Below are 13,815 nucleotides of genomic sequence, written 5' to 3'. Positions count from 1 at the left end.
TTTTTTTTTTGTGGGGTCCCCCCAAGATCCAGAATTTTTTTTTTTGTGTCCCATTTTTTTTTATTTTTTTTTTGGTCCAGTTTTTTTTTTTTTTTTTTTTTTTGTGGTCCAGATTTTTTTTTTTTTTGTGGTCCAGATTTTTTTTTTTTGGTTGAATTTTTTTTTTTTTTTTTTTGTGTCCAGATTTTTTTTTTTTTGTGTCCAGAATTTTTTTTTTTTTTTTTTTTTTTTGTGGTCAGATTTTTTTTTTTTTTTGTGGAGATTTTTTTTTTTTTTTGTGGTCCAGATTTTTTTTTTTTTTTTGTTTTTTTTTTTGGTCCAGATTTTTTTTTTTTTTGGTCCAAAGATTTTTTTTTTTTGGGTCCAGATTTTTTTTTTGTGGTCCATTTTTTTTTTTTTTGTGTCCAGATTTTTTTTTTTGTGGTCCATTTTTTTTTGTTTTGTGAGTTTTTTTTTTTTTCCAGTGTGATTTTTTTTTTTGTGTGAATATCTGATTTTTTTCTTTGGTGGTCTGATCTGTTTTTGTAGTCTGGCTGTTTTTTTTTTTTTTTTTTTTTTTTTTTTTTTTTTTTTTTTTTTTTTTTTTTTTTGTAGGGTCTGGCTATTTTTTTTTTTTTTTTTATTTTTTTTTTTTATTTTTTTTTTTTTTTGTAGTGCTGGCTCTGGTTTTTTTTTTTTTTATTTTTGGTAGTCTGGCTCTAATTTTTTTTTTTTTTTGTAGTCTGGCTCTGATCTTTTTTTTGTAGCCTGGATCTGACTTGTGTAGTCTGGATCTGACTGGATCCTACTTTGTGTAGTTCGGGTTCTGACTGGTCTTTCATGTAGTGCAGATCTGAATTTTGTGTAGTCCAGATCTGACTGGATTTGACCTTGTGTAATCTGGATCTGATCTTGCAGGGATCAGGAGGGTGGAGACACTGGCCGTCGACTGGTACGGGAGGAACCTCTACATTGGCGATTCAGGAATACAGAAGATAATAGTGTGTTCCCTGACCAGCGGGGGTTGTGGATCCCTTGTGGAGAGTGTCAGTCCTCGGACAATCCGGTTGGATATCAGAAATAGGTGAAGGAATTCTCTCTCTCTCTCTCTCTCTCTCTCTCTCTCTCTCTCTCTCTCTCTCTCTCTCTCTCTCTCTCTCTCTCTCTAGGACAATATTGTTTAAACTTTTTGTTATTTTTTGTTCCATCATATATGAAAATATTCTTTCCATAGATACTATTATATCCACAGTTTCCTTAAAGCTTTCCACACAGTGTTTTAAGATTATTTTATCTATAAAAAACAAACCTAATTTTTCCGTAACATAAAAACTATTCTTTCCATAATATATAACAATTGTTTCAATAACTTAAACTATTTTCCCATAATTTGCAGATTTTTCCTTAACTTTTAAAACTAGTTTTGCCATAACATACAAAACTAGTTGTAAGTTCCAGTAACTTATAAAACTAGTCTTGCTGTAACCTATAAAACTATTTTTGCCATAATTTTTTATTAAAAGAACTTGTTCTGCAGCTTATGAAACTTTTTTTTTTCCCATACCTTCTCAATATTTTTCCCATAACTTATAAAACTAGTTTTTCCGGAACCTATATAACTAGTTTTCACATAATATATAAAACTATTTTTGCCATAACATATGACACTTTTTTTCCATAACTTATAAAAAATGTTTAACTTATAAAACTATTTTTTCCTGAACTTTAAAACTATTTTTTAACTTCTAAAACTATTTTTTCTGTAACTTATGAAACTATTTCTTCCATAACTTATGAAACTATTTTTTTCTGTAACTTATGATATTTTTTCTAACTTATAAAGCTGTTCTTTTCAGAATGTATGAAACTTCCCCCCCCCCGGAACTTAAACTCTTTTTTCGGGGACTTATAAAACCATTTTTTTTTGTAACTTAAACTATTTCTTCCCGTAGCTTATGAAACTATTTCTTCCCGTAGCTTATGAAACTATTTCTTCCCGTAACTTATAAAACTTATTTTTTTTCTGTAACAAAACTATTTTTTCCAGAATTTATAAAATGGTTTTCTGGAATTTATAAAACTTTCCAGAATTTATAACTTTTTTTTTTTCCAGAATTTATAAAACTATTTTTTCCGGAATTTATAAAACTCTTTCTTCCCGTATCTTATAAAGCTATTTTTTTCTGTATCTTATAAAGCTATTTTTTCTGGAACTTATAAAGCTATTTTTTCTGGAACTTATAAAAGCTATTTTTTCTGGAACTTATAAAGCTAATTTTCCTGTAACTTATAAAACTATTTCCCATAACTTATACAATTATTTTTTCCTGTAACTTATTCCATAATTCACAAAGGCTGCTCTTCTGGACCGACGTTCCGGCCCAGTCCATCACGAAGGCCGGAATGGACGGGTCGCACCCCTCGCGGCTGGTCTCCGATGGGATCAAGATCCCCAATGGCCTGGCGCTGGACCAGCCAGCACGACGAGTCTACTGGATGGACGCTGGCGCAGGACTCCAAGCCATCCAGCACATCTCCTACGACGGCACAGATAGGAAGGTGGGTGTAGGGAGACAGTTTCTGGGCTGGTGAAAGCAGTCTTTGCGTGAGTTGGTTAACAAGCAAGGAATTCAGGAATTTAGGAATTGGCAAGGTTATCTAGTTTCACTTATGAGTCCCCATGAGGAATTGCTCCAGAACTAGTGACAGCTAATCTGGAACAGTTCCAGAAAGAGAAGGAATTCAGGAATTTAGGAATTTGTAAGGTTATCTAGTTTCACTTAGTCCTTATGAGGAATTGCTCCAGGACTAAAAGCTAATCTGGAACAATTACAGACTTGGTGATTTTACAGTCAAGGAATTCAGTACATAATTGGAATTTAGGAATTATCAAGGTTATCTAGTTTCACTTAGTCCCCATGAGGAATTGCCCCAGAACTAGTGAAAACTAATCTGGAACAATTCCAGACTTGGTTATTTTACAATCCAGTAATTCAGGAATTCGAATTAAGGAATTTAGCAATTGACAAGGTTATCTAGTTTCACTTATCAGTCCACATGAGGAATTGCTCCAGAACTATAACGGGTTCACTTAAGATAGATTCTTGGGTGAGCCTTATGCCTACGAGACGTTTGTTGGGCGCCTGCTGATTGGCTGGGCGCTGCCTACCTCCTGGTTCCACCCAATCAGCGGCCGCCAGACAAACTTCTCGTAAGCGTAGGGCTCACCAAGAATCTACCGTAAGTGAACCAACTATAGTGAAAGCTATTCTGGAATAACTCCAGACTTAGTGATTTTACAGATAAGGAATTTAGGAATTGGAGTTCAGGCATTTAGGAATGGGTAAGGTTATCTAGTTTCAATTATCAGTCCCCATGAGGAATTGTCCCAGAACTATAGTGACAGCTAATCTGGAATAATTCCAGGCTTAATGAATTTAGTCAAGGAATTCAGGAATTGGAATTTGGGAATTTAGGAATTGACAAGGTTATCTAGTTTCACTTAGTCCTCATGCGGAATTGCTCCAGAACTAGTGACTGCTAATGTGGAACAATTCCAGACTGGTTTTACAGCCAAGGAATTCAGGAATTGAGGAATTGGAATATAGGAATGACCACTTGAGAGAGAAAGCTAATTTCACTTCCTGGTTCCAGTGAGGAATTGTTCCAGAACTTATGAAACCTGTCTATGGCTTAACTGATTTAACATTAATGGAATTTAGAATTTAGGAATAGCAAGAATATATAGTTCACTTGTTTCCCAAGAATTTTTCCAGGACTGGTGAAACTTGTTCTGGAACAATTCCAGACTTACTGATTTAACAGTGTAGGAATTTAGGAATGAATTCTGGGAACTTAAGAATTCATTCCCAAGTTTCCTTGACTGTTACTGTTAATTCCCAGTCTTAAATTCTGACTGTTAGGAATTAACAGTCAAGAACTTTGTTTTAGGCACTAGCAGTGTTCTTAAATTCGTTGTCTAGTTCTCTTAATTCCTAATTCCTTGGCTGTTAATTCCTAAATTCCTTGACTATCATTCTAAATTCTGTGATTAATTCAGCCCCTAAATTCCTTGGCTGTTAATTCCTGAATCCCTAAATTCCCTGACTGTTAATTCCTGAATCCTTATGTCTCTTGAATAGTCCCTAAATTCCCTGAGTCCTTCCAACCCTGTCTCTTGAATAGTTCCCTAACTGTTCTGTACTGTTTAATTCCTGAATCCCTATGTCTGTTGACTGTTTAATTCCTGATCCCTAGTCTGTTACTGTCCATCCCTGAAAACCCTAAAATCTTGGACTGTTCATCCTGAACTCAAAATCCCTGACTGTTAATTCATTATTCCCTAAATTCCTTGAATGTTAATTCCTGAATCCCTAGATTCCCTGACTGTTAATTCCTGAATCCCTAAATTCCCTGACTTAATTCCTGAATCCTTATGTCTCTTGAATAGTCCCTAAATTCCCTGACTGTTAATTCCTGAATCCCTATGTCTGTTGACTGTTAATTCCTGAATCCCTATGTCTGTTGACTGTTAATTCCTGAATCCCTATGTCTGTTGACTGTTAATTCCTGAATCCCTATGTCTGTTGACTGTTAATTCCTGAATCCCTATGTCTGTTGACTGTTAATTCCTGAATCCCTATGTCTGTTGACTGTTCATTCCTGAAACCCTAAAATCTTGGACTGTTCATTCCTGAAACCCTAAAATCTTGGACTGTTCATTCCTGAAACTCAAAATTCCCTGACTGTTAATTCCTTATTCCCTAAATTCCCTGACTTAATTCCTTATTCCCTAAATTCCTTGAATGTTAATTCCTGAATCCCTAGATTTCCTGACTGTTAATTCCTGAATCCCTAGATTTCCTGACTGTTAATTCCTGAATCCCTAAGTTTCTTGACTGTTAATTCCTGAATTCCCAAATTCCCTGACTTAATTCCTGAATCTCCAAATTCCCTGACTGTTAATTCCTGAATCCCCAAATTCCCTGACTGTTAATTCCTGAATCCCCAAATTCCCTGACTGTTAATTCCTGAATCCCCAAATTCCCTGACTGTTAATTCACGAACCCTTAAATTCCCGGACTGTTAATTCCTGAATCCCTAAATTTCTTGACTGTTCATTCCTGAATTCCTGTACTTTATTTCCTGACTACTTAAACTCCTTGGCTGTTTAATTCCTGAATCCCTAAATTCCTTTCCTTGTAGACTTGATTCCTAAATTCCTTTCCTTGAGGATTGTTAATCCCTGAATATCAAAATTCGTTGGCTTAATTCCTAAATTCCTTGACAGTTGATTCCTTAATTCCTTTCCTTTTAGACTGTTAATTCCTGAATAACTAATTTCCATGACTGATAATTCCTAATTTCCATGACTGATAATTCCTAATTTCCATGACTGATAATTCCTAATTTCCATGACTGATAATTCCTAATTTCCATGACTTGATAATTCCTTAATTTCCCATGGAACCTGGATAATTTCCTAATTTCCATGACTGATAATTCCTAATTTCCATGACTGATAATTCCTAATTTCCATGACTGATAATTCCTAATTTCCATGACTGATAATTCCTAATTTCCATGACTGATAATTCCTAATTTCCATGACTGATAACTCCTAATTTCCATGACTGATAACTCCTAATTTCCATGACTGATAACTCCTAATTTCCATGACTGATAACTCCTAATTTCCATGACTGATAATCCAATCCATGCTGATAATTCCTAATTTCCATGACTGATAATTCCTAATTTCCATGACTGATAACTCCTAATTTCCATGACTGATAACTCCTAAATTTCCTTATGACTGATAACTTCCTAATTTCCATACTTAACTCCTAAATTCATTAACTGTTTTCCTCTAATTCCCTAAATTTCCAATAAAACTGTTGGGAATTTTTTTCATTGGGTTTGTTCCAATCCCGCACCTTCCTAAATTCCTTTAATATTAATTCCTGAATCCCTAAATTTTTTACTTAATTCCTGAATCCATAGATTCCTTGACTAAATTCCTAAATTCTTTTGACTGATAATTCCTAAATTCAATAATTATTAACTCCTAAAATCCTTGACTGTTGATTCATAAATTCAGTGACATAATTTCCAGTTCCTAGACTGTTAATTCCTAAATTCCTTAGCTTTTAGACTGCTAATTCCTGAATTCTTAATTTATTTACTGTTAATTCCTGAACCCCAAAATGACTGGTTAATCCCTAAATTCCATGACTTATTTCCTGAATTCTTAAGTTCATATACTACTGTTAATGCCTTAATTCCTGAACCCCTAAATGTCTTGTTTAATCCCTAAATTCCATGACTTCTTTCCCAATTGCTTGATTAATTACTGAATGCCTAAATTCCTAGGCTATTCTAAATTTCTTAATTGAAATCCTAATTTCCATGCCTGTTAATTCCAAATTTCCGTGACTGTTCATTCATAATTTACATGACTTTTCCATCCATGCCTGTTAATTCCAACTTTCCATGCCTGTTAATTCCAACTTTCCATGCCTGTTAATTCCAACTTTCCATGCCTGTTAATTCCAACTTTCCATGCCTGTTAATTCCAACTTTCCATGCCTGTTAATTCCAACTTTCCATGCCTGTTAATTCCAACTTTCCATGCCTGTTAATTCCAACTTTCCATGCCTGTTAATTCCAACTTTCCATGCCTGTTAATTCCAACTTTCCATGCCTGTTAATTCCTAAATTTTATGAATGAATCCCTGAATTCACTGACTGTCAATTGCAGCACCTGCCGAGGGGGGCCGCAAACCACCCCTATTCTCTGGACTTGTGGGAGAGCCGCCTCTACTGGAGCGACCTGGACCACGAGCACGTCAGGTCCTGCGTCAAGACCTCCGGCAAGGACGTCCGGTCCATCCTCAAAGGGTCCACCAGGAACGACTTCTATGGCCTCTCTCTCTACCACCCCTCCATGATGGACCAGGTAATGTCGCTGGATCCAGGTAATGTTGATTGTGATGGACCGGGTTGTGTTCACGTTGATGGATCCAGGTATAATGTTGATGGACCAGATAGTGTTTGGAAAGCCAGGTTGATGGACTCAGGTATAATATTGATGGACCAGATAGTGTTTGTTAGTCTTATTAAGTGATGTTGATGGACCCATGTTATATTGATGGACCAGTGAGAGAGATAATGATGGACCAGGTAGTGTTGAAGTTTGTCTCGATGGGCCAGGTAACGTTGATGGACCGGGTCATGTTGAAGGTGGTGTTGGGGAAGTTGCTTTGAAGTTTTGTTAAATGTTCATTTTTTGTCATTAAAATTTTGCTTGTTACCTTATTACATTTTACCTTAAATTTTGTGTTAAATATTGTATTAACCCTCTTACGCCGAAGCCCTAAAAATCAAAACCTCTCCCGTATGCCGGGGCGGGTTTGGAGTGAGCGCGGAAGCGGAAAAAATAATTTTTTCAAAAAATCACCGCGCTTAGTTTTGAAGATTGAGTTCATTTTTGGCTCCTTTTTTTGTCATTGCCTGAAGTTTATTATGCAACCATCAGAAATGAAAAAAAGTTAATAATGCGATATATGGTAGCGAAAAAAAAAATTCATACATAATTGTTTAAATCGCGCTGTGCGAAAAACGGTTAAAGCTTAAGAGTTACTTTTTTTTCGTTGTATTGTACACTAAATTGCCATCATTTTGGTAAATAATACATTGAAAAACAATAAAAGCAACACCGGAAAAATATTATCACAAAATGATGCACGAATTCGTAATGCGCGGACGTAAAAAAGTTTCCAATTTGTTTCAAAATAAAGAAAAATGATTGAATATTATGATATTGTAAGAGTTTTAGATTAGAATTGCAGATTTCGACCATTTTGGAAGAGTTAAAGTTGACCGAATGTCAAAATTTTTATATAATTTTTTATATGCAAATATTTCTGAAATGAGAAGAGCTGCAACCTTCAATTATTTTTTGTTGTATTCTTCATGAATTTGCGCACATTTTCATATATGAAACTATAAAACGGCTAATATGAAAAGGAGCAAATATTAGGATAATGCGATGTACGCATTTCGGAGATTTTCGGCCGCGAATCGGCGCGCGGAGGGAAAGAAAGTTTTTTTTTTAAATTCACCATACTTCTAAATATTGTGCCAGACACTTCGAATTTGTTTCAAAATGAAGATTAATGACTATATTACTAGATTGTAAGAGTTTTAGCTTACAATTGCGTTTTTCAACTATTTCGGTAAAGTCAAAGTTGACCGAACGTGGTTTTTTTCTATTTATCATGATTTATATGCAAATATTTCAAAAAAGAAAAGCTACAGCCTTCAATCATTTTTTGATGTATTCTACATGAAATTGCACACATTTTCATATATAAAACTTTATGTAACGGCTAATTTTAAATAGTGCAAACATTTAGACAATCGCACGAAAAAATTTCTGATTTTTTCGGAAGTTACTGCGCGGACGTAAGGAAATTATTTTTTTCATAAATTCACCGTTAATTGAAATATTGTGCTAGAGACTTCCAGTTCGTTGCAAAATGAAGGTAAATGATTGAATATTACTAGAATATAAGAGTTTTAGCTTACAATTGTTTTTCGACCATTTCGGTAGTCAAAGTTGACCGAAGGTTGAAATTTTTGCACTTATAGTTATTTATATGAAAATATTTCAAAACTGATAAAAGCTACAACCATGGGTTGCTTTTAGTTGTATTGTGCATGAAATTGCGCACATTTCCATATATAAAATTTTATGTAATGGCAAATTTAAAATGGTACAAACATTAGGACAATCGGCCGAAAAAATTTATCGGAAGAGTTACTGCGCGGACGTAAGGAAAAGTTTTTTCATAAATTCACCATAAATCGAAATATTGTGCTAGAGACGTCCAATTTGTTGAAAAATAAAGGCAAATGGTTGAATATTACTAGAATGAGTTTTAGCTTACAATTGCGTTTTTCGACCATTTCGGTAGAGTCAAAGTTGACCGAAGGTTGAAATTTTGGCACATCGTTATTTATATGAAAATATTTAAAAACTGATATAAGCTACAATCATGAGATTTTTTTGTTGTATTCTACATGAAATTGCGCACATTTTCATATATACTCCATGTAACGGATAATTTAAAATGGTGCAAAAATTGTCAAAGTGACCCAAATTTTTGAGATGTGTGTGTGATACTTTTTAGTGCGATAAGAAATTCGCGCTTGCGTGCCTGCGTAACGATTGTAAACAAAACAACGCCTTGATCCGTGAACTCCCAGCATCCCCCAAGGCGCTTGATTCAAAAGTTTTCGGCTGGTAGGCCTATATGTATTTTTTCGCGAATTAAAAAAAAAATTTTTTTTGAGTCGACGTATAATACGTCCAATCGGCATACGGGAGACATTTTGACTCGACGTTTAATATGTACGTCCAATCGGCGTAAAAGGGTTAAGTATCATTAATCCATTAATATTTAGATTATTTATTCCATCTAATAAGAGAACTTCAATAAAGCTGCTAATGTAATAAGATAACGTCTTTAAGGCAACTTTCTTTTAAAAGTAACTTCTTCACTAAGATTACTACTTTAAAAAAGTTACTTTGATGAGGTAACTTCTTTAAAGGAATTTATTTGAAGTGACTTCATTAAAAAAAGTTTAACTTCAATATAAATTATAACTAACTTTTTTAAAAGTAACTTCACACCAACTTCCTTATTAAGATCACTTCCATTTAAAGTAACTTCCATTGAAAGTAACATCTTTCAAGTAACTTGAAGCAACTTTGATAACTTCAATTTAAAGTGAGTGCCACTCTTTTGCCACAGGGGACCAACCCATGCGGGTGGAGACCTTGCAGTCACCTGTGCCTGCTGGTGCCCGGGAATGGATCCGGGTATCGGTGCTCCTGCCCTGCGGAGATGGAGCTGTCCGCAGACGTCCACTCTTGTAAAGGTGAGAGAAGTATAGAGAGAGGGAGAGAGAGAGGAAGCTAGAGATGGAGCTTGGGGGGGAGAGAGAAATTGACAGATATACTAGACTGATAGAGAGAGATATAGACAGAGAGATACAGAAGGAGAGTGAGCTTGAAATAAAGGGATGGAGTTAGAGAGAGATAGAGAGATGAGGTGAGCTTGATAGAGGAGTTAGAGAGAGAGAGAGATCAGAGAGATAGACAGATGGAGTAGAGAGAGATAGAGAGATAGACAGATGTTAGTATAGAGTAGAGAGATAGACAGATAGAGAGGATTAGAGAGATGAGAGGATAGAACAGATGGATAGAAGAGATAGAGAGATAGACAGATGGAGTTAGAGAGAGATAGAGAGATAGACAGATGGAGTTAGAGAGAGAGAGAGAGAGATAGACAGATGGAGTTAGAGAGAGAGAGGATAGATTAGAACAGATGGAGTAGAGAAGAGAGAGAGAGTTAGAACAGATGGAGTTAGAGAGAGAGAGCGGAGATTAGACAGAGACGTTAGAGAGAGAGAGAGGGATAGGGAACAGATGGAGTTTAGAGAGAGATTAGAGAGATAGACAGATGGAGTTAGAGCGAATCAGTAGAGAGATCGACAGATGGAGTTAGAGATAGAGAGATAGGACAGATGGCGTAAGAGAAGGAGAGAGGGGGGATAGACGGATGGAGTTAGAGAGAGAGAGAGAGATAGACGGATGGAGTTAGAGAGAGAGAGAGAGATAGACGGATGGAGTTAGAGAGAGAGAGGAGATTAGCCGGGATGGAGTCAGAGATGAGCGAGAGAGATAGACGGATGGGAGTGAGGAGAGAGGAGGAGAGAAGACGGATGCGGAGTTAGAGAGAGAGAGAGAGATAGAGGGATGGAGTTAGAGAGAGAGAGAGATAGACGGATGGAGTTGAGAGAGAGAGAGAGAGAGATAGACGGATGGAGTTAGAGAGAGAGAGAGATAGAGATAGACGGATGGAGTTAGAGAGAGCGCGAGAGAAGAAGGATAGGACGGATGGAGTTTAGAGAGAGAGAGAGAGAGAGGAGGATAGACGGATGGAGTTAGATGAAGAGAGAGAAGATAGACGGAGGAGTTAGAGAGAGAGAGAGAGAGGAGAGAGGAGAGAGAGAGAGAGATAGACGGAGGGAGTTTAGAGAGAGAGAGAGAGAGAGAACGAGAGAGCGAGAGAGAGAGAGGAGAGATAGGACGGGATGGAAAAAAAAAAAAAAAAAAAAAGTTAGAGCGGAGGCGAGGAGGAGAGGAGAGAGGAGAGAGGAGGGCGAGAGGATAAGACGGATGGAGTTAGAGAGAGAGAGAGAGAGAGAGGAGGATTAGACGATGGCGTTGTAGAGAGAGAGAGTAGACGGATGGGTTAGAGAGAGAGAGACGGATGGAGTATAGAGAGAGAGAGACGGAAATGGAGGAGTTAGGAGATTGAGAGAGAGAGAGATAGACGGATGGAGTTAGAGAGAGAGAGAGAGAGAGCGTATAGGCCGGCGGAGTTAGAGAGTGAGAGAGAGAGAGAGAGATAGACGGAGGAGTTAGCGCGAGAGAGAGAGAGAGAGGAGGATAGACGGAGGAGTTAGAGAGAGAGGAGAGAGAGAGAGAGATAGACGGTGGAGTTAGAGAAGGAGAGAGGAGAGAGAGGAGAGAGAAGAGAGAGAGAGAGAGAGATAGACGAGGAGTAGAGAGAGGAGAGAGAGAGAGAGAGAGAGAGAGAGAGAGAGAGAGAGAGAGAGAGATAGACGGATGGAGTATGGGATTGTACGAGAGAGAGAGAGAGAGATAGACGGGATTGGTTAGAGAGAGTTAGAGATAGACGATGGTAGTTAGAGAGAGAGAGACGGATGGGAGTTTAGAGAGAGAGAGACGGAGAGTAGAGAGAGAGAGAGAGAGATAGGACCCGATGGAGTTAGAGAGAGAGAGAGAGAGAGATAGGACCGGATGGAGGTTAGAGAGAGAGAGAGAGAGAGAGAGATCGACGATGAGTAGAGAGAGAGAGGAGAGAGAAGAAGGAGTAGACGGATGAGTAGAGAGGAGAGGAGAGAGAGAGAGATAGACCGGAATGGTGAGTAGAGAGGAGAGAGAGAGAGATAGGACCGATGGAGTAGACGGATGGGTTAGAGAGACGACGAGGGAGAGAGAGAGAGATAGGACGGATGGAGTTAGGAGAGAGGAGAGAGAGGAGATAGACGGATTGGAGTAGAGAGAAGAGGAGAGAGAGATAGACAGATTGGAGGTTAGGAGAGAGAGGAGAAGAGAAGATAGACAGGATTGGAGTTAGAGAGAGGAGAGAGAATAAATAGGACAGATGGGAGTTAGAGAGAGAGGAGAATAATAAGACAGATGGAGGTTGAGAGGACGGAGAGAGGAGGAAAATTATAGACAGATGGAAGTTAGGAGAGAGAGATAATAATAGACAGATGGAGTTAGAGAGAGAAGCATTAATAATAGGAAGTGGAGTTGAGAGAGAGAGGGAGATAATGAGAGAGAGAGGAAGATAGACAGATGAGTAGAGAGAAGAGAGAGAGAGATAGACAGATGGAGTTAGAGAGAGAGAGAGATAATATAGACAGATGGAGTTAGAGAGAGAGAGAGATAATATAGACAGATGGAGTTAGAGAGAGAGAGAGATAATATAGACAGATGGAGTTAGAGAGAGAGAGCCTAATATAGACAGATGGAGTAGGAGAGGGAGAATAATATAGACAGATGGGACCGTGAAGAGGAGAGAGAGATAATATAGACAGATGGAGTTAGAGAGAGAGAGAGATAATATAGACAGATGGAGCTAGAGAGATATAGACAGATGGAGCTAGAGAGATATAGACAGATGGAGCTAGAGAGATATTGACAGATGGAGCTAGAGAGATATTGACAGATGGAGCTAGAGAGATATAGACAGATGGAGCCAGAGAGATATATACAGATGGACCAGAGAGATATAGACGATGGATGCCGAGAGATAGAGAAAATTGATTAGAGAGGATCAGATATAGACAGGATGGATCTTAGAGATATATTAGACCGGATGGAGTCTTAGAGAGAATATAGACAGATGGAGCTAGAGGAAGATATTAGACCGATGCAGCCAGAGAGATATAGACCGATGGAGCCAGAGAGATAATAGAACCTGATGGAGCCAGAGAGATATAGGACCGCTTTGGAGCCAGAGAGATATAGACCGATGGAGCCAGAGAGATAATATAGACAGATGGAGCCAGAGAGATAATATAGACAGATGGAGCCAAGGAGATAATGTAGACAGATGGAGCCGAGAGAGATATGGACAGATGGGCTAGAGAGTAGACAGATGGAGCTAGAGAGTAGACAGATGGAGCCAGAGAGCTATAAAGACATATGGAGCCGAGAGATATAGACAGTGGAGCCAGAGAGATATAGACAGATGAGCCCAGAGAGATATAGACAGATGAGTCGAGAGAGATAGAGATTATAGACATATGGAGCTAGAGAGATTAGACCGATGGAGCTAGAGAGATTATAGACAGATGGAAGCTAGAGATATATAGGAACCGATGGGCGCCAGAGGATTATAGACTGATGGAGCCAGAGAGTATAGACCGATGGAGCCAGAGATATAGACCGATGGAGCCAAGAGAGATATAGACCGATGGAGCCAGAGAGATAATCATAGACAGATTGAGTTAAAGGAGGAGGAGGAAGATAATATAGAACAAGGGTTGGGAGTTGGGAAGGAGAGACCGGAAATTAATATAGACAGATGGGAAGTTAGAGAGAAGATAGAGATAATATTCGATGGGAGTTAGAGATAGAAAGAAGATTTAATATAGACAGATTGGAGTTGGAGAGAGATAGGGGAAAGGATAAAAACTAGAGGAGTTAGAGAAGGAGCCTTAGAGAGA

General features: G+C 37.7%; 1 protein-coding gene across 1 annotated transcript in view; it reads left to right on the top strand.

Moving 5' to 3' along the window:
- Window positions 1-13,815, top strand: part of LOC135209727 (vitellogenin receptor-like) — a 136,004-nt gene that overhangs the window by 43,740 nt on the left and 78,449 nt on the right. The window contains exons 12-15 of the mRNA XM_064242492.1: window positions 898-1,063; window positions 2,334-2,538; window positions 6,740-6,937; window positions 9,798-9,924. Of these exons, the coding sequence (XP_064098562.1) occupies window positions 898-1,063; window positions 2,334-2,538; window positions 6,740-6,937; window positions 9,798-9,924 (696 nt within the window). The remainder of the gene's footprint in view (window positions 1-897; window positions 1,064-2,333; window positions 2,539-6,739; window positions 6,938-9,797; window positions 9,925-13,815) is intronic.

This window comes from Macrobrachium nipponense, chromosome 38, assembly GCF_015104395.2.
Source record: "Macrobrachium nipponense isolate FS-2020 chromosome 38, ASM1510439v2, whole genome shotgun sequence".
Lineage (NCBI taxonomy): Eukaryota > Metazoa > Arthropoda > Malacostraca > Decapoda > Palaemonidae > Macrobrachium > Macrobrachium nipponense.
This window is presented reverse-complemented; position numbering and strand designations above follow the sequence as displayed.